Here is a 23,739-nt window from a genome sequence, read left to right on the forward strand (position 1 = left end):
AGGGTAGCTTTAGGTTTGGTGTGAGCTTATAACCAAATTAACTTCTAGAATTTTCCAGGCTGGTGATATTAATTCTGCCTTCACTTTTTTAAGTTAAACGACTTGGAAAAATAAAGGTTTAAATTACCAGTTTTAACAGAAAAACAAATTCTCTTTCAAGTATTGCCCTATATTGAAATTTGATAGCTTATTTTGTTGGAGAGAAACTGGGGAAAAATGCTAGTGGCCTTTTTCTGTGGGAATGCTCTTTCTTGAATTCCTTAGGGAGCTTGGATAGCTAATGGTGAGCCAAGAGCAAATCCCAAGTCACTAGATGGCAGCATCTCAAGGTTTCAACAGGAACTTGGGTGCATTGAGTGAAACCCAACAGACTACAACTCCCAGCCAGCACAGGCGAGGAAGTGTAAAGCTGCCTTTTGTGCAGAGGTTGGAAAACGTAACTGCCTGCTTGAGAACTCCTGGTGAGTGACTATATTAACATTTCTTTTAATACTTAATAGAATCGATGTAGCAGATGTTCATGGGAACTGATTGTTAGGTTGAAAATTGGATTTACAGTGAATTTTGCTTCCACGGTGTTAAGGTGACTGGGGAATGTACTTGGACTGATCAGGTTGTGTTTTTCCACTGAAAAGATTTATCTAACAAGGAAGCCCTTCCTCTGCCTTGAAGGAGCACTTTGAGCTCACTGGTGAGATACTCAGGACTTTCTACAATTAGTAGGATCTTCCCCAGAATTTTGTGTGTGAGGAGTCACATTTTGGGAAGCTTGATACATGAGAGTGCAACCTGGCTATGTGTATAATGTGTTAAGCTTGGTTAACTTGCTATGTTTTGCTTCTCAGTGTGAAAAGGTTATGCTGAAACAGCCCCAATCTCCTGCAGCCCTAGGCTCTACCTTACCAGAGACATTTTTAGCAGCCAATATAAAAAGTGGGTTTGAGCTATTGTTATTTTCCTAATTAGAAAGGTGCATCTCAGTCCCTGTTTTCTTAGGGGAATGTTCTTCTGTGCTTTGATGCGTTGTGTGTGTCCCAGTTATGAAGAAAAACCTACAGTGAAACAATTCTCTGTCTTGAAACACAGTCTGTAACTCAGTCTAACTTTAAGTCAACATAGAGAATGATTTTCCTATTAGAATGGGGTCACCCTGCAGCCAAACAGGACAATCTGATGTGATCTGATGGCAGATGTGCTACAGATCAGGCCTAATTTTTGGAATGCATTTGCAACTGATTCCTAGGGAGTGTTGTTGGCTGACAAAAAGACTGTGACATTTTCTGTCTGCACAGGTGAGCAGGATGGGCCGGCTGGATGGGAAGATCATCCTCCTGTCTGCTGCAGCACAGGGAATTGGCAGAGCAGCTGCTATAGTAAGTTGGGAAATGTTTGTTCTCCTGTAGCTAAGCTTGGTCTCTCATGCTGGCTTGTCCAATGCTACCTGCACCACACAAGTTCTTGAATTAATAAACCACAGGTGAAGCCAGAACTACCCACTGAAGAAATTCAGAAAATAATCATTATTCTCTATCATCCATGTTTTGTGATCTTTGACTTTTAAAAGTCTTCAGCACTGAGTGATGTTACAGACAAGCCCTAAGCACACTGCAACTGCTTTTTTAGCAATATAGGGTTGGTACTGTCTGTACCTTTAATGTCTCTGCTGCTTTATTCTGGGAGATAAGGAGCTGAGAGGGAATGTATCCTGTCAGAAGGCAGGATACTGCAAAGATCCTCTTAAAGTAATGCCAAAGTATTTCATCTACAGTGATATTTTACATAACTGATTCTGTGTGGTATTAACAACACAGCTACAATGTTCTTCACAAGGAGCGAGTCTGAGAAATCCTTTACAAATTTTATGTAATTACTGTTACTCAACATACATATTAACAATCTAGTTATCTTTTAATTCCTTTTTACAAGTTCTTCCCTTGCTGCTTCCTTCTTCTAAAGCAGATAGAGAAGCTAGTAGAGTTATCTCAGTATCTCTCTCATGTCATCAACAAGCCCAGAAAAGCTTCCATGAGTAGGATTTTTGCCAGACTAGTTATTTTCCAAAGCAGTTAAGGACTGCAGAAGACTGCCCATCCTGGTAAGTCCAAGGAGTAGGTAATTCTTCTGATTATTTCACTGTTTAAGTACCCAACAAATCACAGAAGTCTGGCATGTTTAATGCTACTGTGCTCTGAAGATGCACTTGAGACACTTTGTTAACATAGCTGTCGGTTTATCAGTGATCACAGTGCAGAGAGAACAAGTTTTGCATAAATTATGAAGCAGTATCTCTGGTTAAGTATCAAAGAAAAGTCTTGCTGCTTCTAATTGCTCTAGTCCAGTGATTTGGATGTGAGGGGTTTTCATGAAGTTAATATACCACCATTCCTTTTTTGACTTGTACTTTTACCTGTCAAACCCCATAACTTTGTTTAAATCCAACAATGCCAACAGTTCTAGTCCTGTGTGTTTGTAATCAGCTTTCTGGTGCACATGCTGCTAATAAGAGCAATAATAATAACACTTATTAGTCAAGTTTTTCTTATACTTTATTTATAGGTTTCCTACTCTAAGGAAAATATCTTAGACCATGTATATTATTACTAAATATCAGACCATGTATAGTTACTTCATTGTACCCCACAATGTGTGGTACTTTATGTGTGTTACTCTCTGACATTCCCAGAATGAAAAGAGAGATCAGCTGCCTTCAGCCAAAAAGGAAATGAGAAGAAAACAGATTTTATTTCTGGTAAGATCTGGAATTTCTAAACATAAACTGCTTTTGTTTTGTTCAGGCTTTTGCTAAAGAAGGAGCCCAAGTCATTGCTACAGACATCAACAAGTCTAAGCTGCAAGAACTGGAGAAATATCCAGGTAAATGATCCACAGTTAGCATTACTTCAGCTCTTTCAAGCTTTGTTCTAGACTGGTTGAAATATAATTTGAAGGAAGGGCAAACTTCAAAAGGCCACAAAAAAAAATAGCCAGAGTAACTGTTTAGATGCTGGCATTGTTTTATTCTGTGGTGTGGAATGGGAGAGATTTAGCATGCAAAATACTCTGCAAGGCTGATGTTGCACTATCATTCCAGGCATGTGGAATAACTTGGAGTTTCTGGTGTCACAGAAATAGTTGATTTCTGCTTCCCAGAGTGGCACCCATTTCAGTTACCTTTTGAGGTCACTCTAAAAGCCATGGAATACTTTTCTCTAATATCTAGCTATATAAAAAGTAGATTTAGTCTCTTGCTTTTCCATGGCCCATCCATTGGAAGGATGGTCTAGTTGAATTCTTGTTTTCAGTAACTAGTTCCACCAACACTAGAGAAACCTGTTTGTACAATTTCTCAGCCCTGAAGGTTGCTTTCCTCCTGATGTCACTGGAACATGCTTCAGGGAGCAGGTTTTGCATTTCTTACAAGTGACACAAGTGTGGGATATTAAAAACATTGTTTTTCAATGTTGAAATAAAAAATAAGACTTGGATATATTTTGCAACTGAAAATGCTTCCAATGTATTTTGAAAGGAAGAAGTGGATTTAATGAAGTCCTGTTATTTGGCAGCCAAATGCACAAAACCCCATCTCTTTGTCACAACTTTAAGATCTTTAACACAGATCTCTACAGACTGGAGTTCACCCCAAGCAATCCCTTTGTAACTCTTTAGGAACTTTAGGATTTTGAGATTCAGTCTAAGGATGTTTTAAACTGTCCATTTTTTCCCCTCTGCTGCTGTGTTCACAAGGGAGGGGGTGATTTTTTTTTTATCTACTTGGAGTAATTTTCATCCTTTTGACATATGATTAGTTAAGCTGTAATACTTCAAGGCTTGGCACTTTGTAGTCTTTGAATTTTATCCAGGAGGGGTAATTCCAGTGCTGCTGTTAATCACTAGGCTGTAACCAAGTTACATCCTTATGCCCAAATCTCTTCTGTATCATTTAACTAAACCTTATAATGCATGATCATGGACTTGCCAGTTTGTTTTCAGAAGAGACAGGGCTTTATCCATTTTAAAATCAAAATATCTCCTAATTTAGACATTTGGAGGCCATTTAGTCCTGCCTTCTGCTCCAAGTGGCTCTGGTTAGAGAAGGTTCTTCAGGACTGTGAGTCAAGTTGGATGGAGTTCCCTCTACATCCTCTGTAGGCTCCTGTTCCAGCATGGCTGCCCTCATGGTTTTAAAATTATATTTAAAAAAAAAAAATCATAAAACCCCACCACAACCAAACACATCTTATGTTCAAACTTTTCCAGCTTTTCTGTTGCCTTTCATCCTTACCCTGCGGGCCTCTGAGAAGTCTGGCTTTGTCTCCTCTGTGCTCCCTCAATGGTTAGTTGTAAACATTTAGTAGATGTTGTGTCACTACTTGCACATGACTAAACTGCTAAAAAGAACCCCCTGTGTTTTGGAACACAGTTGTGTTCTGCACTAAATGTCCCTTTTTTTCCCAGAGGCAGGTTATGCATAGCAGTGAGCAGGCTGTTTCCTGGGAGCCTAATTGTACCTACTCAGGGGGTTCCTGAGAGAGGGCTGCTCCTGACAAGCTGCTGACTTGGACTGGAGGTGCAGTCCTCAGCACTTCAGGAAAATAAACTGTGGATCCTTAGCCAAATACAGTGAAGCAAGTATCATGTTTTTCTAGGAATTCAAATACGGGTTCTGGATGTCACCAAAAAGGAGCAGATAGAAAACCTGGCCAAGGAGATTGAGAAGATTGATGTCCTCTGTAACATTGCAGGGTAACCAGCTTCAATTTCATTCTAACATTTTTCTCCAGTTTTTTCCCATCCTCCAGAACTTTCTTTGACTGAAATGCACTTTATTTCTCTACTTTTAATGTATTTTATACCCTTAATGCAAACTTCCATGTATTTTCATCACAACTGAGCTCTTTATGTGCAGCTGCATTACACAGGCTGAGATAGAATGGCTCTGGAATTTTTTGTTTTCTCCACTCTGTGGGTGCTCTGTACTGATGGCTTTGGCCCTCCTAGCACAACAGTGAGCAAAGCTGCTAGTGCTCTTTTTTATATCTTTTTTTCCCTATTGCCAAGCATTTCTTTGCACATATGGAGCCTGCCTTGTGTCCTGGATGTTCATCTGAAGAAATAAGACTGCTGCTTGCTTTCTTCTTGTCCCCCCCTTTTCAAGGTTGGAAGAGTAATGGAGTTGCAAAATAGTAGTGGGAAAATGTGCATAAAAAGGCATAGAAATGTAAATCACAAAGAGGAATCCACTCCATGCTCTTACTTTAGGTTTGTTCACCATGGAACCATTCTGGAGTGTGAGGAAGGAGACTGGAACTTCACTATGAACCTCAATGTTGGCAGCATGTACCTGATGATCAAGACATTCCTTCCTAAGGTAAGGCTTGCTTGCCCATGGATTTTGGTCTCTGCTGCATGGTGTTTGAAATGTGAGAGGCCCAAGTTGTTGCCACTGTGACAGCATGGGATTTGAGATAAAAAGGTAACCATTGCAGCTCTGAATAGGGGAGGCCTTTAGGTTAATGGGATCCTGCTCTAAAACATTCTCTACATTTGTGTAATCCTTCAGTAGACACTCTAGCTAAAGGAGATGGTAGAGAAGATCATCTCAGGGGTTTTTCCCTGTGTAATTTGTAATTAAAATCCTTCAAAGACAGCAGAGAGGGAGCCACTGTAGTATCCTACTAATGTATTATACAAGAGTGCATAACTGTACAATACCACTGCTAAAATATTTATAAAATATGGATATTAATATGAATTCAAATCTGGAAACTATCTCATGAAGCAAATCAGTACCACTCATGCCAACATGCTGGGTATATCAGAGCAACAGCTCAATCTAGCAGCTTGAGGACTGGTTGTGTGTGATGTCTGTCATTCATTTGGGACCACATATTTGTGAACTGCATAAGGTGTTTGTATTCCTGTAAATTCAAAGGCTGGAAATGGAAACAAAGGCTGCGACTGAATGATGAGCACTCTTTTTCAGTGTTGTTCAAGTCCTTTGTTTGTTAGTTTAATACAATTTGTTGTTTATTAGCTGCTCTTCATTTTCAGAGGTTTTTTTAACAACTTCAGGCATGTCAGGTTTTGAGGTGCATAGCAAGGTTATAACTTACAGAAATTTAGCTATATTCAAAGGTACTGCAGTTGTGGTTTAGTTTGCTAGAGTTATGGGCTACTCTGTCAGACTTCTAGATGACAAAATAGTTTGCATTTGAACAACAAACATTCTCTTACAGATGCTTAAACAGAAATCTGGAAACATTATAAATATGTCCTCTGTGGCATCCAGCATTAAAGGTCAGTAGCTTGCTAGAGAGTTCTGTATGCAGGTCTGTAAAATGGTGGGAGTACAAGATATATATTGCACAACTCTAATCTAGAGGGCACTGCCAACCCTGTGGAGGGATGCATTAAAAAACCCCAAACTGAGCACATCAGCTCATACATATGTGCAAGGACACAGAGGTGCAGAAGCACTGAGATTCTTGCCTTTGGGCTTTCAAATCTGAGTCCTGGATGGTTTGTAGCAGCCTTCTCACCAGTTTGAGTTAACTAGCAAGGAATTGCTTCCAGTAATATCTTGCTACATATTTTCTCCAGAGAAATAATGAAGAAATGAGAGTTGTGTAAGCACTGTTGTAGCTGTGCTTCCCAAGGAAGCCTAATGGTGACTTAACAGATGGGTCTCTGCTGTTCTTAAATCTCTGCTTTGTGAACTACTCCCAAAATTTATACTTCTGAAAGATTGTGTGCTTTACTCTGCTGTTTGTCAGAGTAGAATTCTGGCAGCTAAGATTCCAGTTAGCCTTATGGAGAGACTGCAGGTGCTACAGGAGTGCTGGAGTCCTGAAGCAGGTGCACATTTGTACAAGGTTGGCTCTTTTTTTATTATTTATTTTTAATTTTTAATGTTTCTGTGCTGCCTTCACACTGACCTTCTGCAAGGAGTTGTGAACAGATGTGCATACAGTACCTCCAAGGCAGCAGTTATAGGTCTGACAAAGTCTGTGGCTGCTGATTTCATTGAGCAAGGCATCAGATGCAACTGCATATGTCCTGGTAAGTAGTATTACAGATGCTAGGAGACCCATTTTAGTCTGACATTATTAACCAAGGACAGATTTGCAATTGGCAACTAAACTTCCAGGCAATCCAAAAGAACAGGACACGCTAGAAACATCTGAGATTTGAAGAGGCAAAGTTGTTACTTGTGTAGTCTGTATGTTTGGTCTGTTAACCCAGCACATGCACTTTATAAAGGTTTTACATTGTATTTGTAAGTTAATTTTCAAAAATACAGTCCAGGAAGTTTGAAGCAATCAAGGGCCAGCCAGCTGCCTGGAAAGTATTGAATTTAATTCTCAAAAGACTTGAAAATTTCTGTTGAAATTCTATAGACATTTAGAATCCTATGCAATGTTGATGGTTTTGTACTTTCTCCTGAGTCACATTATGGCATTACACATGAGTGTTAAGGCATACAAACAGAACTACTAAACTTAATTACTTTTTTTTCATCATTATTGATAGAGTTTACACTGAATTTACAATTTTGCTTAGGGACTGTTGACACACCATCTTTACAGGAGAGAATCCAAGCCCGGCCTAACCCAGACCAGGTGAGATCATGTGTGGTCATGTTTGATCATGTGTGTCCATATGTTAAGCCCCCTTTAAAAAAAAAACAAAACAACAAAACCAACAACAAAATAGCTGCACTTTGCTCATATTGGAGTGATTCTTCTTTCAGAGAACTGATGGTAACATAACAGTATTGTCTCCTTGGATGGTTTAATCAGTTTGTATACCAAACAGATCTCTTAAAATGACTCAGGAGGATACTGCTGCTTAATGAGTAGAGTCTGTCATCTATGGAAGCCCTTCCAACCATTGGTCACCTCCTCTACTTTTGCAGGAGATGTTATTTTCTGCTGTGCCACGTGGTGCAGTCACAGACTAGAACAAAACCATGATAGAAAAGGCATTCTGACATTTCAAAATAATTTTGGGTGCTTACCCATACTGACTAGCTAACTGTGAGCCCTCATTTGAAGGGCCAGGGAATATCTGCAGCTGAGGAAGGGCTTGTGTTGGCATTATTGTGGAACCAGAGCTTTAGGGCCAGTCTCTTCCTTTTCAACCTGAAACTCTCAACACTGTTGATCTTCTAATTTCTTGAATTTTCAAGCATGAATTCCTTAGTGTATTGGAAGAAGTTATGACAGTGGAGCTCTGTGTGTGTCATACTGACTGGATTAAAATTTGTAACAAATGCTTTTGTACATCCAGGCACTGAAAGACTTCCTAGCCAGACAGAAAACGGGTAGGATGGCTACTGCTGAAGAAGTGGCCCATCTCTTTGTCTACTTGGCCTCTGATGAGGTAAGTATGGAAAAATAAAATTTCTTGTCACAGAATCTGATGCTACTTGACTGCTTCACAACAGAGATCATTTGGTTTGTTGTCTTTAAGCTGAATTCTTACAAAAAGAGAAAAACTGGTGATCTTTTACTGAGTTCAGCCTACTCAGAAAAAGTACTCTGAATGTTAACAGTGATGGTTAAGGCATTCTGTATTTGGTACCACAGCTGCTGGTTTCCTTTCACCTGAGCAAACTGGCTGACCCTAGATTTATCCTGAATGACAGAAATGCACTTCTCACCTTTTTTAGGTTTGTGCCACAGCTAGGTCATTTCTTTTTTAAGGTGGTAGAATCTTAGTCACCACCTACCTTCAGTATCCAAGAGCAAATATGTGCATCAAACTGCTGGAGGATTTAGGTCAAAGGGATAATGCTCAGGGTTAATCTACCCTTTTGGTAATAAGGAAAAAAATAGTCACTGAGGCTTTTATGCACCAAACTCCTAATGACCACTGCAAATCCCAACAACACTGAACACCCATCAAGGTTATTCCAGTTCCTATTTCCTATGAATCTCAAACTGAGCTGCATTCCTCTGGATTTGTCAGCAGCTCTACTGAGTGTAACACAGCTTAATTCACTCAATGTTGCTATCCATGAATAACCTGGTTCTCATTTTCATGTTGGTTTTAATGTTTCTGTAAAGCTAGTAATTTTTTCCAGTCTGGTGATAGGATTTTCAGCCATGTGTGGACAAAATTCCAGTTTTCCAATATATTCCAGTGTGCTTTGGTACTGCCACTGAGAAGAATGCCAACAGCTCAGTTGCTCACTTCATTATCTGCTTCACCCAAGTTTTCATCTAGATCCCCTTATTATTGGCTGACCGGGTGACAGATTCTGTTCAGGTGGCAGAGCTAATAACTTCATAATGTGAGGAATTATTCCTGCAGTTTGTACCTTTATGCCTCTGATAATACTTTTGCTACACTCCCCCAAAGTTAGCTGAAAGGCTTCCATTTCTAAGTGTGTTTATATTCTATTTATTCAAATATTTTTATAAAACAAAAGAAAAAGTGTTTGTATAAAAAGACAGTGGGTTTTTTATTTAATGAAAAAGTGGTTTTCTGTAGTTAATATTGGTTGAAAAAATGAGTTTAAAAGCTGATTAAATTATTGTTACATTTATGTAATTTCAGTCTGCCTATGTGACTGGTAATGAGCTCATCATTGATGGAGGATGGAGCTTGTGATTGCCCCTACCTGCAAATGGAAATTCATAACCTGGCAAAAAGTGAGGATCACTCATGTTTTTCCAGTTAAGATAGCTTGCAAAGAGTTCGTTCATGAACATGATGTTTTTCAAAACAAATTTGGTTCATTTTTACTGCTGTGATCTGTTTCCATATTTATCTTACTGATTCACTCTTCCCAAAATAGTAAAATGCTGGAATCAAGCATACTTCATGTGGCCTCAATTTATGGCAACACCAAAACCAAGAAAGAAAAGCAATTCAAAGTGTAAGATTTCAGAGGGTGAAGAATTCTATTTAAGATAAAAAGTCTGAGTTGTTGTGTTTTAAGCAAACCCAAGTGAAAAGAATTAACAACCAACTTTATTCTCATCCTGCAAAGTATTTGGAAGTTAAGCATTCACAATGAAATTTCCTGTTAGCATTGACAGACTGTCCAGAGAAAACAGAGCAACGTGAATAAAATCAGCCAAACTAAGTGGTGTTTAAGCAGAAATCACAGCAAATTTGAAGATGGGAAATTTTGAATCATTTTGTTACTGGTAATAGATGTTCCTGTGTTACAGAACATACTAGTTCCACATTGCACTTGAAAGCACGTTCTGCTTTGCAGATTACAAAGTGATCTTACTGCTCTCTACTATGTTGGCAGAATTCTTTAGAACTGTAATTAATAGATGTGGAAAAATAGTCAGAATTGTTGAAATGAGTGTGTCCAGGTAAACAGCCCAACATCACTTGGATTCTAGGCTAAACTTAATGTCCTTAATAAAGCCTCTTGTAAGTAGCAGAGCAGTAAACAGGGAGAGGATCAGGCTCAGTGACAGCAGGGTGCAGTTTAAGGACAGTTCATATTCCAAACCACCTCAAGGCTGCTTGAAGAGTGCACAGGGGACCTTCTCTGTGAAGGTATTTCACCTGCTTTCTGGGTTGTGGTCTTACTAATGAGAGGGAATTGTACAGGTATCATAGGAAGTTTTAACTATTTCTGAAGTATTACAGATGATTTTGGATAAAAGCCTTTACATATGGATTCTAAGAACTCTCAAAACAAAGGTAAAAGTTTTTCCCTCTTACCCATGAAGTGTCTGCAGGTATCAATATTTGGTATTAGTATTTGGTTCACTAGTGACAGGTACCAGCACATCTTTTTTCACTCTGCTGTGTTTTGTACAAGTAACTAGCCCCAGGCAGGTCATTCCCAGCTCCATTCTGAGGCATAAATTCAGTACAGCATCCTGCAGAAACTGGTTGTTATTTTTTAGTAAGGATTGAGTCTGTAATTGAGGTGGACAAAGCCTCCCTGCAGATGTCTGCACTACAGGTCACTGAGCTCATTTTGCAGGATACTGTATAGAATCTATTTGTCTGGTTTTGGCATTATAAATAAGAACTATTTTAGCTTTTACACTTCTAATATGCAACACATAAATAAATTTCGAAAGAAAATTATCCAAATCTATATTGTTCTGTCTGGGGATGCCTCTCCATACTTATGCTGCCCTGTAATTCATCTGTGCCTTTGTAGGTGTTTTCCTCTCCAAGCCAAAGACAAAGCTTCCTCAGAAATACTGAAGGTTCAGAGCCTGCAATTCCAGCACACTGATAAAAATGCCAGGAAATTATTTGGTAATTTTCCCCCTTAGAGTTGTCAGGTACAGTTGTGTTTTTCTTGCCATTCACCCTGTTCTCTCTGCTTCCTTGGGGAATGTACAATCTTTAGTTCATGTTTGTCCCCTGACCAGAAAGCAAGGTGCTTGCAGACTGCACACTGATGGGTGCTGAGGCTGCTGTGCTCAGGGTATTGTGTCAGCCACTGACTTGTGTGCCTGTTCTGCTCCTTCACCTGGCTGAGGGAAGCACTCTGGTAATTAAAATGAGGGTAATTAAACTCTACCAAAAATGTCAAATCTGTCAACCCAGCTGATGAGTGGATATGGTTCATCAGTAACTGTCTATAAAATAGCTCTACTTGAGTAGACCTAACAGCAGCAAAGGCTTTATATAAAGTTTACTTTTTAAATAAGTTTTGTAGGAAATAGAATCCTCCTACAGGGAGGGAGCAGTATGCCAAATTTGGAGACTGTTCAGTAACACAAGTGTGATGGGTAAGGATTTAAATTTGAAAACAATCTTAAGTATGAAAGCAAACTTCTGACAAACAGCCCCTGTTCCTGACAGCCTCTAATACCTGCTCACCACCATAACACCATCTTGTACATTGCATTTATCATGTTTCCCTAACCTCAGTGTACTCCCAATTTACTCTTTAGATAAAGACTCCCATACTGAGCTCTTGAATAGATTGAATGTATATACATTGAAGTGTCTTTTTGTTCACTAAACTAAATTGAATCCATTTTCCTTTCCTCCCATGATATGTGGATGTTTCTCACAAGACCCATTTCCCCTGGCCTTTATTAAATCTTCAAAAAGAATCAGCTTGGAGCTGTTACACAGATGTGCAGATCTAAAATGAAAAGCATTAATGCTTTATAGTGCTCTTCTCCTTGCCTTCCAGAATGCAACAAAAACTTGCAGTTTTCATGAGAAATGTTATGTTGTTACTAAGGTGCCCTTCTGCCACCTGGAAATAGAGACAGGTTTATTCTTGGATGTTCATTGAAAAAAAGGACTGAATCGTAGGAAGTAATTTTATTGTTGAAATAAATGACTTTATTTACAGAGATAGTTACTTTACAGTTTTACAAAGCAGACATAATTCTTCTCAGAATAAAGTATCAAAACAGTGACAGATTGAGCACTGTCTAAATGCAGTTTATTCCAAAAAGAAATCTAAAATCATTAAACTAAATCATATCAATCATGTAATAAAATACTGTCCTTCTCAACTACAGTGATATAAAAAGACTTTATCAGTCGTGATCTAGTAAATTAAGCATCTGCTATACTTCTTTCTTCTTGAGTATTAGTGGACCTATATTATCTCCTGTTAATTCATTGTGCTTGTTGTGGGAGCCATCACAGACAGGGAACTGGAAGAAAAGATAGATGAGGAATTAGTGTAACTCTGTACAGCAACTGCAGAGTGATTTTTATGCTTCTTCCTATGCCAAGAACACAGTAACCATGTTGCTGGTTCCTCCTCCTGTGTACCGTTTCAACATGGAATTCCCTGTCTCCTGTCACACACAGGACTCATCACTAGGGAAAAAAAAAACCACTAGGTTTGAGGGCCTAAAATAGCTGGGTTTAGACACAAATTTAGGGACAAAGCCTCTTCTGTAAAAGAGGAGCAAGCAAAGCAACCATCGCAGCCATGAGTATTCCAAGGATTATTGTGGAACTGGGAAAGTACCAGAGAACTGTTTTAAGGAAAGCTGAAATACTTATCTGAACTGACTAGTCTGAAGAGAGAATGTGTGGAGAGGGATTCTTGGGTCCAGGGCAGATTTTTTTGTTAAAACAGGAAAGCATTTGGACCAGAGGATAAAATCAGAGTGCAGTCCAGGCATTCAAAAAGAATTGAGGGCAAATGAAAAATACCCATGTATATCCATGTATATCCAGTTGTGTGAGGGATACAAACTATCCAAACCAGTTACCTACTGGATGCTCTAGGGCAGATGGGGATATGCTCTCCCTCACCAACACAGGTCCAGACATGCTTTGGTTCTAATATGAACAACTTTCTAAGCATTACTTTTGCAAAATGGAGAAGTTATATCCTAATTAGTTGCAGTGTATTTCTAAATATTAAACAAGGCTTGCTTGGTTTGATCCACTCACAAGTGGAAACTCAGTGTTTCTAGAAAAACCCTATTGTGTTTCTCATGAGTTTCTAGTTTCAGCATGTGGATAGTAGGGACAAAATAACTATGATTCTCAAAAACCAGAGAAACCTTTTCTCCAGGGAAAAGCAGGAGGGCAACATGTAGCAATTTGCCACCCACATGGTGATTTTCAATCTCTAACCCTACAGCAGCAGCAGAAAGTCTCTTACCGTCTTGGAACGCCAACACCTGCAGTAAGCCTTAGTGAGGCACAAATCTTCAATGTTTATTTCATTCACTACTTTTGGATTTTCCTTCTGGATCTTAAGGTTAATCAAGCTATCCTTTTGCTGTTTCTTCTTGGAGAGGAAGGGACGAACAGCAAGGTAACCCAGCAAGGCCAGCACACCCAGGAAAGGCAGTAACCGGAGCCATTCTGAAACTAAAAAACAGGGAATTGAGATTGGATCCAGATATCCCCCAACAAAGTTGTACAAAGTTGCACCATCAGCTTCTTCTCCGTGACCTGAGGCAGAGAATGGGGCTGGCTCAGTCAGCAAGGCTCTGTGGACAAGCAAGACTCTGTGTGGAAGTCTTAAGAAAGAAGACCCAGATTAAAAACCAGGTTTTTACTGCAGCCCAGGTCAAAATCTGACTCCTGGAATTTCACCCCAAGTTTAACACTCTAGAAGGTGACTGAATGGGAAGATGATAAATCTAAAACAAAAGAGGTACTGAAATGAGGAACCCTAAAATTACAGAGGCTCTGCTCACCTGAGGTAAACAAACAGTGAGTACTAACAAACTTGTCCCCATCACACACAGAGGAAGTGCATTGAATGCTGTACCTCAGCAGTCTGGATATGAAGGACTATTCAGTACATTGTATAACTCAATGACAGTGCTTTTAGTGACATAAAGTAGAAGCCAAAACTATGGGTAGCTTAGCAAACCACTCTGCAAATGACAAATTCCTTGTTCAAAGGGGTTCAGAAGGCCCTGATCTCATGAGCTCACGTTTCTTTCCCTCAGTACTGTAAAACAGGGTCCACAAAACTGTCCTCTTCCTGCAATAAAGTCTCTCTTAACACGTAGGCCAAGTGTAAGAGAGCCCAGACAGGACTGTGTCATCTTTATGGAAAGAAGCCTGGCTCTCACATTCCTACATAAGCCTTGGGATTCTGACCACACACTCACTATGCTGAGGTCAATGTCCCTGCTGTTTGTATGACGTGTACCAGGAGAAAAAGCAACACCAGCATCAGACAAACTCTTTGTTCCAGTCAGCTTGAGAAGGGAAGGGTGAAGCAGCTATGATAAGAAACTGAAAGAGGCTTCTCTACAATTTAGATATCCCCTTTCAAACCCAAGGTCAAACATTTCTCCCCTTCCTTCCTCACTGCTTTTACCTTCAAGAGTTTTGCACTGAGTGTCAGCAGTCTTCCTCCCTTCCAAACAAGCAGTTTCCCACTGTGATTTGATGAGCTCAAGACAGACAAGGGGTGTTTAAAGATTTTTAACCAGCTCACTATGCAACAGCCTATACAAAAGGATCCTCCCTGTAATTTCAGGCTCTTGTTTCTACAACTGATGCACTGCAGGAACTAAAGAATATTTTTGAGGTGGTGGTCCTTGACTAAGCTCATTAGATGCCACCAAAATACAAACAGAAAAAAAACCAGACAAATACTCATGCACTTTACATGTTTTAAGGTCAGCATTATTTTTCACCTAAAAAAAAAAAGTGCTTAATGTGTTTCATATGTCATTTGCCATGGGATATGCTCCTCTGTAATTTGTAATGGTACTAAACACAAAAAATAATACAAATCTAATCTTGCATTTACCCTATGAGAGCACCTAGCACAGTTTTCCTGTTTTTTCCTCAATTTTCATTCATATCCACCCTCAGATACATAAGCATGGCAGCAGACAGTAGTCTAGGCTAGCTGACTTAAAAGAAAAACAAAACAGAAGAAGATGAATTGTTCTGTGGCTTATTGCATCCCCTTCCTCCCAACTCTGTATTTTGCTTCTGTTTGATTTTGTTTTACTTTCTCTGTGGTAAATATAGAATCATAGAATAGTTTGTGTTGGAAGGGATCTTCAAAGGTCATCTAAGTCCACCTGGCCTGCAGTGAGCAGGGAACTATGATTAACAGCATTTTCACTTGAGAAAGCAGCTGTGGGGAAAGGAGAAAGGGTTCATTTAAAAAGGCTGTGGGAAAGATAATGGGACTTAGCTTTAAGTTTACAAGCAGCATAAAACACAGAGGGAAAAAAGTACTCAAACCTAACTTTAAAGATATTGTGCCTGTTCTGAATTAAATCATTTCCCAGCACTGCTGAAGCCCCACACCTCAGTGCTGCAAGATAAGCATGCAGAGGTTGCTCCTACACTCCAAGGATTTTTTTCCATTTCCACAGTTTCTGTTAGAACATTCCTCCAGTTTATTATCACCAAACTAATCTCATTTGACACTACTTGAGGTTCTGCCTGGATTGCTACAGCTGAGCCTGGGCTCGCACAGTTTGCAAAGCACTGAAATGCACTGAACACTTAAAATAATTTACTGGTCTTTCTTGTTTGCTCTGTGATAGGGCTACAATTAAGGAATATGTTAATGTGTTACCAGAATAAGTATTTTCACTCAGAAAATACTTACAGGAATGATTAAGTAAAACCCCCTGACTCTGTCTACATACATTCCAGAAACAGATTTTTTGTTGTTAACTCTAGACGCTCTCTTTAACCTTTCCAGCAAAGGAAGAGGCAGTGCTTCAGCCCTTCAGCTAAACCTCTTCACCAGCTTCTGACTCGCCGGTCTTTGCACACAGAGGAATTTTAATCGCGAGCTCTGTCGCGACATTTTATTCCGTCACCGCCTACCCCGAAACGCTTCACGGATCATCCTCCTGCTGAAACACTTTACCGACCACTTCCAATCTCAGGGTGCGGGCGGCCTCACAGATCACTCTCTCATCACCACCGATGCCCGGGGGATGTACCGGAGCCCAGGCAGAACCGCCCGGCCCGGCCCTGCCCCCGACACCGACCGCGGGCGGGGAGAGGGTCCTGGCCGACGGACCTGGCTCTTCCCTCACCTACCTGTGAGGCGGAGGAAGCCACCGACGCTCTCGGGCAGCGGCAGGCGCTTGAGGTAAGCGGGCAGCTGCACCTTGACGATGCGGGCCAGGCTCTCCAGCACCATGGCGGCGACCCTGAGGGACGGAGGGAGCGGAACGGCCCCCACGGGCCCCGCGCTCCCTGGGGCTGCTCCCGCCGCGCATGCACCGGGAGGTGAAGGCGGGGCCTGGTGATCGGTGTGCGCATGCGCTGTGTCCTACGCATTTCCCCGCGGCCGCCGCTGGAGGGCGCTGCTGCCGCCGCCGCGCGGGGTTGGGGGGGCGGGAGAGCTGCCGCGAGGCGGCGCGCGGGCGGCGGCGGCCGTTAACGGACGTGAGGGAACGGAGCAGCCCGGGGGCAGCGCGGAACCACCGAACCCGACCCGACCGGATCGGATCGGATCGGATCGGACCGGACCGGACTCGACTGGACCGAACCGGTGCGGCGGGACTTGGTAGCTAGCTGGGCATCTCCTGATAAGGGTACAGGCGCCCGCCCCCTGGGTCTGTGGTGATAGCCTGGGCAGGCCTCACTTGAAGGTAGAGGTGTGAGGAGGTGAGGGGGGTGAGTTTAATAATGCTTGGCTTGTGTTTATAGGATTTATGTTACCTGTTGAGTAATAGGTAATACAAATAGGTAATATAATAGGTAATAGCTTGTTGAGGTAAAGTTTAAATTCATGTCGACAGTCTTAAAAATATGGAAGTAAATGACTGAAAATTCTTCATGTGCGTGATGTTTCCATATGGTATCATAATGGTATGGTTCTACGATTCTAACTCCTCTGAGGTGGGATAATGTGAGCTCTGAGAGGTTTAGTGTTCCAGGGAGAGGCCCATCTGCCTCATGTTTGTCAATAGTTTACACAGAGCAAGCTCTGTCTCAGAGCATGGTATTTAATTTGATTTCGTTTTGTCATTTTGACAGAGAAAACTGCCCCTGCATAGCCAGGTGAAAAAAAAGGAAATATGCAGCCACTATGAGTCAAAACAACAACTCAGCCAGACCTGAAAACTCTTGCCTTAGTCCCTTGGTCACCAGTCCAACACCTTTTGGTTCGAGATGCTTTGCCTCTGTTAAGTGCATCCATCAAGTGCTAACAGCACAGAGCACAAGCATCTTCTGAAGCAGCACAATGCTTCTACAAGATGTATCTTTTTTCCTACAAGGTGGATCTTTTTGTATCGCCTCTCTTATCTCATCTTGAGTGTAGTTCTCTCTCCTTTTCCCTGTACATTAACCCCACCGTATCTGCCCATATCTACTGTGCACTTCTAGCTCAGAATTTGCAATAAGTTTTGGGGGTAAGTTAACAGTGTTGAGCAAAGCAATGAAAGAGTAATGAAAGGTATTTCTTCCTGAGTTAGATGTACTCACTGGTCTGTCTTTGGCAGTCGTTTTTGTCCTGTGTTGAGTAGGATATATACAAGCCTCTTTCACTGGTTTGCTTCTATGACTGATTCAAGTCAAGCTCGATCGAAAGTTAAAATCAACATAAAGAATTAAGGCAAAAAAACAAATACTGGAAGCTAGGTTGAAGACAAACAAATCCAGTTTGTTTGTGCTTCTGGCCTGAATACTGCTTTTCTACCTGTGACCTGACATTAACATTTCCTGATGAATCACCTTCTTTAGCTAGTGAGAATATTCCTGTGATCTCAGAGTATCTTCGTTCCCTACCTCACCTAAGTTTGTCCTTGTAATGACTATGTCTGATGTCCTAAGATGATTCCTCCCTGTGTAGGCAAATGCCTACTATTAGACAAGATAATGAAAGAGCAAAATGCTTGATTATTCTAGAAAGATTACACGTCAGATGTCATGATGTAACCTTGTTTGTGAAACTTTCTGAGGGAAGAATACGTAAGGCTGAAGATACATGTGGTATGGTCTCCACTTCTGAGTTAAGCAACTTCATGTTGAAGTTGAGATCCTCTGCCCTTCCCTATTCCTGGCTTTCTTCTGCTCTTCCAGCCTTCTCTGGATGGTGATAGTGGGAGCACAGCTGATAGAAGCTCCTGAGCCCTGCTGTGCTGCCTTTGATGAGTGCCCCACTCAGCACACTGCTAGACACTGCACATGCTGCAGAGAGGAACTCTTCTCACTGGGCCTGCCTGTCTGCATAGGTATCAGTAGCTATGAGTCATGAATGGTTAGGGTTGAACTCATAGATTATGGGGGAAAAAAATCATAAAGAAAATGAAGTCTGATTGATATTCAGTCAACTGAAGAGGAGGCAAAAGATGGTCTTTAGAAATTCAGAGCTCAGGAGGTGTGTGTTCACCCTCCAGCTTGGCTGTGGACTTCTGGTTTGACTTTAGAGGAAAAATGTAAGCTGCAGGTTTTCTCAGTCCTGCAGAACAGAACAGAGGTTCACACAGTAGTGCCTCTTCAGGGACATGCTTCCTTCTGTTACACCTTTATCAACCTTGCCTCATATCTCAGTGCTGCCAGGTATCTGGATAATCTTCTAGCTTTTGGGGGAAGAGTAATATGCAACAATTTATTCCTGCATATTTAAGTATGAGATTTACTAAAAGTTAGAGATGATCTTTGCTTCTGTGTTTCATGCTGAATTTGGTCACTGGAACTCTGGTATTAGGATATATAGGAGTTGATGTAATAAAAATAACAGCACAAAAGTCTAAAGATAGATAGTTGAACAGAAGCTAGGTCACCAGTACTGAAATAATTATTCCTTTCAGCAGTAGGTATCCTCTTGTCACTGGAGTTTTTCATCTAGCAAGAACATACAGATCAGCTCATAGAATTATAGATTCATTGAATGGGTTGAGTTGGAAGGGACCCTAAAGCTCACCCAGTTCCAACCCCCTGCATGGGCAGGGACACCTCCCACCAGCCCAGGTTGCTCAAGGCCCTATCCAACCTTGGACACTGCCAGGGATGGGGCAGCCATAGCTTTCCTGGAAAACCTGGGCCAGGGTTTCACCATCTTCACAGGAAATAATTTCTTCCTATTATCTCACCTGAATCTACCCTCTTCCAGCTTGAAGCCACTCCCCCTCATCCTGTTACTGTGCACCCTTGTGAACAGTCCCTCCCCAGCTTTCCTGTAGCCCCTTCAGGGCACTGGAAGGTGTCCCCAGAGCCTTCTCTTCTCCAGGCTGAACAACCCCAACTCTTTCAGCCTGGCTTCATGGGAGAGGTGCTCCAGCCCTCTGATGATCTTTGAGGCTCTCTTCTTGACTCACTCCAACAGCTCCATGTCCTTCTTGTGTTATGACCACCAGAAAGGTGGAGCATGGAGCCCACATGGAGAAATCTACATAGTGCTAGCACAGGTCTTGTACATGGAATTCCCAAATTGCAACCCAATGGAGAACCAGCTCAATTAACTTCCTACCATGCATGCTTTGATGAGAATAGCAGAGAGGTTCATGGTGCAGATCATGTTTGGCAGGAGTTATTCTGTTGTAGAACACACAATGCAGCATAGCTGCATTGGTCTGGATTGCAGCAGAAATAAGAGTTGCCCTAAGCTAGTTGGTCCGGGTCCAACAGACTGAGCAGAGGTGAAAAGAAGCTGGTTGTGTTCTTCCTCTTGTTAACCTTCAAAAATGGCTTAGTTTCCCTATGCTTTAATTCAGTCTGTCTAGAACAGTAAGATTTGCAAAGGAAAAGACCATTTATAAATTATATTTACTTATTAATTTTACCAAGTACACACCATTAAGGATAAAAGATGAGAGGTTCTGAGGTAGCAGACACACAGTCCTTCCATCTCTAAAACATGGCTAAGTAGCACAGTAATTTGCTCAGCACTCTTTCATGGTAATGAGCTTTTTTTCTCAACAGGATATCTCATGTTGTTAAAGCCATTTTCTTGGAATTGGCATTGCTATTTTCCATGCTGAGCACCTGGAATAATCTCTGCAGCAGGCAAAAGTACTGTTGTCAACTGAAAGCTATCCTGTCCCCAAAGGGCTGGCTTCTGTCATCAGCAAACACAAGGCTCTGTCTAGGAGGAAGCCAGGTCTCTCCCTTTGTATTTGAATCGTTTCACAATGAGGTTTGATGAGCTCCTGTTCCCACTGCATGCAAAGATTTCTCTCCTTTCTTCTTCCTCAAAAGCAAGTAACTGTGATTCATTTCAGCTGATGTCTCCATCAGTTAGTTATGCAGCACTGTCAGCACTCACTACTATTAATTCAAATAACTGAATTTCAAAAAATAGAGAGGCTTAAAAGGGTAAATCATAAGACCATACATGTAAGGTTACTTTCCTCTACTTTATGCTTATGAACATTGTGAGCAAATTGCAATTGCATTGCATGCAGGTGAGGTTTTCATTTCTTATTTTTACATCCAGAGGCTTAATTGCCTTTAGAAGAAAGCAGAGATTGTCATGCTTTAACATGGCTCTGAGAGCTGGCACCTTAAGTGGCTTCTGCTGGTGTTTATTGAAATAAGTTTCTATAATTTGTGTTCAAGAGAAAAATGAGTTAAGGAAACAAATCCCATTTCTGGGGAAGGATCTGAGGGTCCTGGTAGATGGTAAATTATCCATCCCTGATACTGCTCTCTGATCTAACAAATTTCACAATGTAACTGTTGTGGTTTGAAATCAGGGGCTATTCTAATTGCCTAAGTAACTGCAGTGTCCCACCAATAACATATATTATTGTTGAATTTTAAAATTCTCAGTGGTTTAGGATGCCATTTATTGTTGCATACTAATTAATTAAGGTAATTAATTTGTTAAAAGAATTAAAATAGGAATGTAAAGAAAAATGGCAACGCTTCTAAGAATTGGATCAAGTCCCAAGACGGCAACCTCACGCACGACAAAACAGAGCAATAGATGTTCTTTTTATTTATTCAAGAAAAATAACATGCTTTGATCTCTCAGCCAGAAGAGGTTTAACTTTATAATTTCTTCTTCTGGTTACAAATGCTGAGCAGTGGGAGAAGTTATCCATGAGCTGGGTATGAAAAAAGATGAAAAAACTCAAAACAGCTGAAGAAAGAATAGGTGTATTGAATGCTAATTTCATAGATATTCCCAGGGAATGTTCAGTTACTTTCTGCTTACATTGTATGTTTTTCCCAAGCTGGAACTCTCTTTTTATGCACTGGTTAGCGTGGTTCACAGTAGTAATTTTCTGTCTATTACAACATTGGCAGAAATAGCACAAGATGAAGTTATGAACATCCACTTGGTTACACTGATTTCAGCTAGCTTTATTTAAACATAGAAAGTAACAAGTTGTATGACATGAAACTACTGTGAGTAACAGCACTCAGGTTATATTAATGATGCACAAGAAAGTAAGCAGTAAGTATAATATTACAGTGAGTTTTAGATGTTGACCTGTTGGGTGGATTATCCAGTCTTTCCATCCAGATGAGGTAGCTGATACAGTATGCACTGCTCATGAGCATCTAAACTGATCTAACAGATGAGACTTGCACAGTTTTGGAATATTATTGTTTTCCTGGGGGTTGGTAATTCATAACAGCTTTTCTGAAATCAGCACAAGTATCCTTAGGATTCACTGGTGTGTTCATAGAAGACCACAGACATTACTGTTCTGTAGCAGGTTCTGCCTGGTTTGTTGCAATAAACCAGGCTACAAAATCCCAAGGTTGTCCCCTTGGAGGAAGCTGCAGTGATGGAAAAGAGAGACATCCTCCTTTATGCTAAAGGACCCAGAGGGAACAAAGCTGACATAACCTGGGCAGTACATGCTGCTAAATGAACAGATGTGAAGTAAAACCAGTATCAAAGCACTACAAACGTCTCTCTTATGATGGGAATTCCAGGAAAAAGTAGCTATATATATATATATATGTCAATAGATTTTCAGCAGGGAGCCACTTACCCCCTGTACTCAGCACTGGTGGGGCCACACCTTGAGTATTGTGTTCAATTTTGGGTGAGATACTGAGAGATACTGAGGTGCTGGAGTGAGTGCAGAGGAGGGCAACGAAGTTGGTGAAGGGCCTGGAGAATAAATCTTCCTAAGAGTGATTGAGGGAGCTGGGAATGTTCAGTCTGAGGGAGAGGAGGCTGAGGGGAGACCTCCTGGCTCTGTGCAACCACCTGAAAGGCCATGGTGGAGAGGTTGGTGCTGGTCTCTCTCCCAGGGAATCAGGGATAGAACAAGAGGGAATGGCTTCCAGCTGCACCAGGGAAGGGTTAGACTGGAAAGGAGGAAAAAAATGTTGAGAGCAAGAGTGGTGAGACAGGGGAATAGGCTGCCCAGGGAGGTGGTGGAGTCCCCATCCCTGGAGGGGTTTAAGGGTCCTTTGGATGTGGTGTTGGGGGATGTGGTTTAGGGGAGAACTTTGCAGAGTAGGGATGATGGTTGGGCTCCAGGATCCCAAGGGGCTTTTCCAGCCTGCAAGATTCTGTCATTCTACCATTCCCTTTTAAACATCATTGATCCTTGCTAACAGTGGCAACTGTAAATCCTTGCCCAGGTAACCTGGGGTGTATTTGTTCTTTTGGCATGCTAGCTGTCACTGAAGATAATTCCTTCATTTTGAAAGGCAAAGGTGAAAATGCCAGGAGCCTGACTCCTGTGATGCAATGTGCATTCATTGGCAGTGGCTAATTATAGCACAGGAAAAGCAGCAGCATCCCCTGCTGAGGACAGAGTACATGATCTCTGCAATATGACTGCACTCAGCTCTGAAGTTCTTCCTGTGTCACCATGCCCACTGACCCTGCAGTAAAAGAGCAGTTTATTCCTTCATTCCTTCCCAGGCTGCTGTGTGAGATTTCACAGTGCTGTGGAGATTTCTGCCTCCCATTTTCAAGGGTCCCATACTCCCTCTCTGTTGTCTACGAAGAATAAAGAGAAGCAAAACAAAAGCACCAAACCAACCCCAAAACACTGTGCCTCTTCAGTTTCAGCCAGCAAATAGAGATATATCAGATGGAGATGAAAGCAGGGAAAAGTGGCTATTTTGATACCAATGACATTTACAGCAAGTAAAAAAGATTGATATAGCTTTTTTATGCCTATCTTACTAATTCTTTTTCTTTTCTATTTTTTTCCAGGCACTCCCTGTTCTCTGGACTGCAGGTCAGCTGTCACACGGCACACCTCAGATCTAGGTAGCTGTCTATTCCCTACAAGATTTTTAAGTTACTTTCTTCCTTGCTTTTCAAGATATTGCCAGAATTTTATATAAATTATGTATTTCACCCCAGTACAGGGACCTATAAATACAGCTGTAAATACATTTTTTAAAAAAATCTGTTTATTTTTACCCTTTGAATCAGCAGAGAAAGCA

At 41.2% G+C, this 23,739-nt stretch overlaps 2 protein-coding genes across 3 annotated transcripts; one reads left to right on the forward strand and one right to left on the reverse strand.

Annotated features, from left to right (window-relative positions):
- Nucleotides 1–376: 376 nt before the first annotated feature.
- BDH2 (3-hydroxybutyrate dehydrogenase 2) lies at nt 377–16,341 on the forward strand. 2 transcript variants are annotated; one of them, XM_030449672.1, is made up of 11 exons: nt 377–461; nt 1,293–1,373; nt 2,796–2,874; nt 4,647–4,743; nt 5,260–5,368; nt 6,237–6,297; nt 6,946–7,059; nt 7,561–7,619; nt 8,290–8,382; nt 9,562–9,656; nt 16,112–16,341. In XM_030449672.1, the coding sequence occupies exons 2-10, from the start codon at nt 1,302–1,304 to the stop codon at nt 9,613–9,615; spliced, it is 738 nt and encodes a 245-aa protein (XP_030305532.1). In that variant the 5' UTR covers nt 377–461; nt 1,293–1,301; the 3' UTR covers nt 9,616–9,656; nt 16,112–16,341. The 2 variants fall into 2 exon arrangements, with proteins under 2 accessions (XP_030305532.1, XP_030305531.1); XM_030449671.1 differs by lacking the exon at nt 16,112–16,341 and having other exon boundaries at nt 9,562–9,889.
- On the reverse strand, nt 12,258–16,659 carry CISD2 (CDGSH iron sulfur domain 2). The gene is made up of 3 exons (XM_030449673.1): nt 16,459–16,659; nt 13,580–13,791; nt 12,258–12,611 (listed from the first exon to the last, which is right to left on the reverse strand). The coding sequence occupies exons 1-3, from the start codon at nt 16,559–16,561 to the stop codon at nt 12,522–12,524; spliced, it is 405 nt and encodes a 134-aa protein (XP_030305533.1). The 5' UTR covers nt 16,562–16,659; the 3' UTR covers nt 12,258–12,521.
- Nucleotides 16,660–23,739: the final 7,080 nt, after the last annotated feature.

Source organism: Calypte anna, chromosome 4A (genome assembly GCF_003957555.1).
Source record: "Calypte anna isolate BGI_N300 chromosome 4A, bCalAnn1_v1.p, whole genome shotgun sequence".
NCBI classification, from domain to species: Eukaryota; Metazoa; Chordata; class Aves; order Apodiformes; family Trochilidae; genus Calypte; species Calypte anna.

Bases quoted from the DNA above. Each gene is read 5' to 3' on its own strand.
- BDH2 (XM_030449672.1), top strand. From the start codon at position 1,302: ATGGGCCGGCTGGATGGGAAGATCATCCTCCTGTCTGCTGCAGCACAG. The intron at 6,298-6,945 runs GTCAGTAGCTTG...ACCTTCTGCAAG, and splicing joins TGTGGCATCCAGCATTAAAG to GAGTTGTGAACAGATGTGCA. The intron at 7,620-8,289 runs GTGAGATCATGT...TTGTACATCCAG, and splicing joins CCCGGCCTAACCCAGACCAG to GCACTGAAAGACTTCCTAGC.
- CISD2 (XM_030449673.1), bottom strand. From the start codon at position 16,561: ATGGTGCTGGAGAGCCTGGCCCGCATCGTCAAGGTGCAGCTGCCCGCT. The intron at 13,792-16,458 runs GTAGGTGAGGGA...CCTGTTTTTTAG, and splicing joins TGGCTTCCTCCGCCTCACAG to TTTCAGAATGGCTCCGGTTA. The intron at 12,612-13,579 runs GTAAGAGACTTT...CTTTTCTTCCAG, and splicing joins GGTGTTGGCGTTCCAAGACG to TTCCCTGTCTGTGATGGCTC.